This window comes from Charadrius vociferus, unplaced genomic scaffold (assembly GCF_000708025.1).
Source record: "Charadrius vociferus isolate BGI_N301 unplaced genomic scaffold, ASM70802v2 scaffold91, whole genome shotgun sequence".
In the NCBI taxonomy this organism is placed as follows: Eukaryota; Metazoa; Chordata; class Aves; order Charadriiformes; family Charadriidae; genus Charadrius; species Charadrius vociferus.
In genome coordinates this window covers 1408-6151 of record NW_009646733.1, presented here as the reverse complement: position 1 = coordinate 6151, position 4744 = coordinate 1408, and the positions used below count along the sequence as shown (strand labels likewise).

At 58.4% G+C, this 4744-nt stretch overlaps 1 protein-coding gene across 1 annotated transcript in view; it reads left to right on the top strand.

The window, feature by feature from the left end:
- Positions 1–2320: 2320 nt before the first annotated feature.
- The window catches only part of LOC104290332 (protein FAM214B-like), a gene marked incomplete at its 3' end in the record, with an annotated part of 2872 nt that continues 448 nt past the window's right edge, over positions 2321–4744 (top strand). The window contains 4 exon segments of the mRNA XM_009889425.1: positions 2321–2460; positions 2462–3392; positions 4130–4194; positions 4504–4600. Of these exon segments, the coding sequence (XP_009887727.1) occupies positions 2321–2460; positions 2462–3392; positions 4130–4194; positions 4504–4600 (1233 nt within the window).

The window sequence follows — 4744 nt, the reverse complement described above, 5'->3', positions numbered from 1 at the left end:
TTTGGGTTTGGGAGGTTGGGAGAGGCTAAGCCTCAATTCTGCCTTCTCTGCCTGTACAACCCCGCAGACAGGCAGTACCCTCCTGCCCTTCATCTGGTAAGCATCTGGATCACTCCAGCTCCGCATCTCCCCCTTTCTTTCCCCTCAGAGCCGCTGTGCAGACTGAAAAGGATGGTGCAGAGGTTTGGAGGCATGCCGTGATGGTGGGAGCCATTCCATGGCAGCCACACCGCTTCTGGGGGGTGCCTGGCTGGCAGGTGTTTTCAGCTAGTTGTGCCAATGACCACCTGCTGCGGGACTGGGAAGTTAATCCAGAGTGGAGTGGGGTTCTGCTGCAGAGGGGTAAGTGGGGGTGGGGGGCAGTCAGGACAGGCTGCATCGTGGTGAGTTACACAGAATCACAGAGGGGTTGAGGTTGGCAGGGACCTCTGGAGGTCATCTTGTCCAACCCCTCTGCTCAAGCAGGGCCACCTAGAGCCATTGCCCAGGACTGCGTCCAGGTGGCTTTTGAATATCTCCAAGGATGGAGACTCCACAACCTCTCCGGGCAACCTGTTCCAGTGCTTGGTCACCCTCACAGTAAAAAAAGTGTTTCTTGATGTTCAAACAGACCCTCCTGTGTTCCAGTTTGTGCCCATTGCCTCTGGTCCTGTCACTGGACACCACTGGAAAGAGCTTGGCTTTATCTTTTTTGCATCCTCCCTTCAGGTATTTATATACATCAATAAGTTTTCCCCCTGAGCCTTCAGATCTCCAGGCTGAACAGTCCCAGCTCTCCCAGCCTTTCCTCATAGAAGAGATGCTTAAATCCCTTAATTATCTTAGTGGTCCTTTGCTGCACACTCCAAGGTGTGGTCTCACCAGTGCTGAGTAGAGGGGAAGGATCACCTCCCTCGACCTGCTGGCAATATTTTGTTGAATGCAGCCCAGGATACCGTTGGCCTTCTTTGTGGCAAGGGCACATTGCTGGCTCATGGTCAACCTGGTGTCCACCAGGACCCCCAGGTCCTTTTCTGCCAAGCTGCTTTCCAGCCAGTCAGCCCCCAGCATGTGCTGGTGCATGGTTATACCTTTCATCACTCCTTTTAAACGAAATCCCAGGGCTCAACCACCCTGACCTGCCACCTTCCCATCCCTGTCATGGCAGGGGTCAAAATACTATGCACAGCCTTGCTCTCTAGATGGCCTTGACCCACTTGGAGAACTGCTTCCCCTATTGCATGCCTGCCCCTAAGCCTTTGCTCCACAGGAGCAGGCAGAGCTGTGGGGACAGGCAAAGGGCAGAGCTGCCAGGCACGGGCTGTTTGTCAGGCTCTGGAACTCCTCAGCCTGCCAGTGGCTCTTCCTGCATCTCCTCGTCTCTCGCAGTCATTTCAGTATTTATCATGCCAGAAAAACTCATGGCTAAGATTCTCACAGCTCTGAAACTGGACTGAAAATCAAAAGTGAGGCCCCATGCAGCAAGGAGGTCAGGCCCTCAGGCAGGAGTGGGTGATATATGGATGGTACAGGAGTGGGTGGATGGTGCAGGAGCCCATGGTGGACTCTGCAGCCCCTTGTACCACCCAGCTGCTAATTGAGGTGGTGGAGGTCTCTGGTCCAAGCTGGCAGAGCTAACTGTGACATCAGGTCATGTTCCCGTCTCTGCTGCGGGGCTGGCAGCGTAGGGCATCAGCCCTGCCTCATTCAGCGCATGCAGCCGGGGCAGGTCTTCTTGGTGAGCACTGGGAGATCTTGTTGCTGTTGCCCAAAAGGGTGATCACAGGCCTGAGCCCTTGGGACTGGTCTGACCTGCCTGACTCCTGCGTTCCAGAACAGCACAGGCACGTCAAGTCCCTGGCAGAGGGCAGGCTTCTTTCTCCCCACTTGTCCAGACTTGTCCCCAGTAGCCTCCAGCCCAGCTGGAAACTCCTCTCCGTGCCCAGGCCAGGAAGGAAGTGCTGATCCTGAAGGTACGTGATGCCACAGGGTTCCCTGGAGAGCCACACCAGCATGGTTCCTCTTCCCATCCCCAGAGAGGAAGGTCCAAGCGGGGCTGTACGGGGAGCTGCCTGCATCCTGGCAGGTCCTCTGTGGCCAAAAGGCTGGACAAGGATGGGGATCCTGGGCTGATCTCCATCCTCCTGCTCTCTCTTTCCAGATGCTGCACTGCAGTGCACCCAATAGTGGAGGGCTCACCCGGACATCCTGAGCAAGGGGGGAACCAGTTCCGACCCCTTGTCCTCGCGCTGTGACCTGTGGCACTTTACGGTCCCTCTTCTGCTGCTGCATGGGCTGTTCTGACTCTAGCTCCACTTGAAGTCCAGGCAAGTAAGGCTCTATGCGACACATCCACGCAGAGACATCCCTGCCCCTGGAGCACAGCACGGACCCCAGCCTGTCCCAGCCCAGTGGAGAGGCACCCTTGGAGCCTTCCTCGCAGTGCTACACCCACCATGGCATCCTCATGAGCTACAATGAGAGAGATCAAGCGCCAGAAGGTTTACCAGGTGTCCATCTTCTCCCATCTCTCCAGCTCCTCCGAGAGCACGGAGCAGCGGGCAGGCAGCCAGCCAGCCATCAAGAGGGGTTACCCCGAGCAGCGAACTCTGAAGGGGGAGCAAGATCCCAAACGAACTCACTGGGGTGGCAGGGGGGTGGATGTCAAGTGTGATGAGGGGCCTGGGCAGGCTACCCTGGACAATGACGATGCCTTTGAGGACAGTCTGCTGGTGGAAGAACTATCTCTGTGCAGCTCTGCCCAGCACTTCTCCCACAGCGGGCTGCGGGTGGTGGAGCACCGGTGTGAGGGCAGCCCTAGTCACAGCCCCAAGGCTAGCAGAGAGGACAAGTTGCAGGATGTCTCCTCCTCCTCCTGGCACATTGCTTGCAGTACTTTGCACACGAGAGACGGTTGCCCTGTCTCACTGGGCGATCAGCCCACAGACTATGGGGATAACAGGGAGCGGGCAAGTGGCCACAACCTACTTTACCTCGATTTGCACAATATTGCACGAACTCCCCAGTTGGACTCTGGTGGGAAGAGAGAGAAGCCAGGAAGCAGCCTGGCTCACAGCAGCAGGGCTAGTGGAAAAGAGGAATGGCCAGTGGTGGCCAACAGGTGCAAGGAGACTCCAGCTCTGCAGACAGAGCTCAGCCCTGAGCCCGGCAACCTGAGCTCCCTGGAGAAGATGCCCTGTGGGAGCAGCTGGCTCAGTGGGAGGGGGTGCCCTGGCAAAAGGAAGCTGATGCCCGCTGGCGAGGTTGTGGCTGACTCCTGCTTTGAGGACAAGAGCCTGTCCCCGCCAGGGAGGAAGAAGAGGGCCCTGCCATGCCATCCAGTGCCTGAGGCCTGCTGCAGCACCGATGCCAAGGGGGCACCTTTCTGGAATCACCTGCTTCCCATGGCCAAGGTGAGCGTCGCTCGCGGGGGGATGCAGGGAATGGCCCGGGGACACCCAGAGCTCAGGGCTATCCTCATGGGCAAAACGTGGTCCTCATGGGCACATGGTCTGTCATGGCACAATGCCCTGTTCTGTCCCAGTGCCACAGCACTGGTGTGAGGCAGCCAACTCCATCATCCTTTTGTGTGGCTTCCAGAAGGGAAGGTGTTCCCCCTGAAAAGGGGACATCTTTAAAAAGAAGCTGCAGTGTGGCCCTGGCTTTAAACCCCTGCCCTACAGCTGTAGGAGACTGGCTGTGGGCAGGAGTGGGCAGCATGCCAAGGACTTTGCATGAATCACCTGGGGATGGGACTTTTCTTCCCTGGGAGGTGCAAGGGGGTGTTGGAGCATGGCTCTGTCTGGGAGTGTCTTGCTCACTGGGGCAGGCCCTGAGACCTGCTTTGCAGGGTGGGAGCTGCGTACTGCACACTCAGGCTGGGTACCAACACCCCCTTCCCCAGCAGAGACACTTTGGGAGGGTAAAGACCTGCCCTTGCAGCCAAGTCTCAGTTTTGGCAGCTCCATGTCCCCACCCCAGCCCTCACACTGCCCTGCTGGTTCCCCCCGCAGAGGCCACTGATGGCCTGTCTGACCTGCCGGGACCCTCATGGGGCTGTGGGGTAGGGCAAGGGGCGATGGCACCTCCTGGGGGTGCACAGTCCCCAATTGCTGCCCTAACACGGTTCTCGATTTCATGCCCCCTCCAGAGCTCTGCAGATTGCACTCCAGTCGGGAGGAGGCTGAAGAGCAGGCTGCGCCTCAAATCATGAGTGTCTTGGCAGCCCTGAGGGTCAGCCATGGGAGCCTGGGGTGTTCGGCCACCCTAGCACCTTGCAGTCCCATGGGAGGGTCAGGTTGGGATGAATCCTCTTCCCTTCCCTGCCCTAGGCATCTCCTCCACAAGACCCCAGGCTGTGGGGCAGAGGGAGGTTTCTTCTGCCCCTGGGGGTTAAGAAAGTGGGTTCAACCTCCACCAAAGAAAGGGATGGGGGGACCTGGAGAGGTATCCACACCCCCAGGGGCATGGACAACCCAGGGCTGCATGCTCCCTGATTTGACACTGATCTCTCCTCTCTCAAAGGCGATATCTCTGGAGCAGCCTCCAGAGGGGTACCAGGTCCTCCACAACGCCCTGGGACACCACCACCATCAGCCATGCTCTGCTGGGCAACTTTGAGGTAACGGCACCCACCTGCCAGGGAGGGAGGTGGGTCCTGCGGGTTCCAGGCTGGGCTGGTGACGGGCATGAGAGGCTGAGCCTGACGGGAACCCCAGTGTGGGGCTGGGCTGATTGTCCCCAAGGGCTTGGCGTGCAGTGGCTG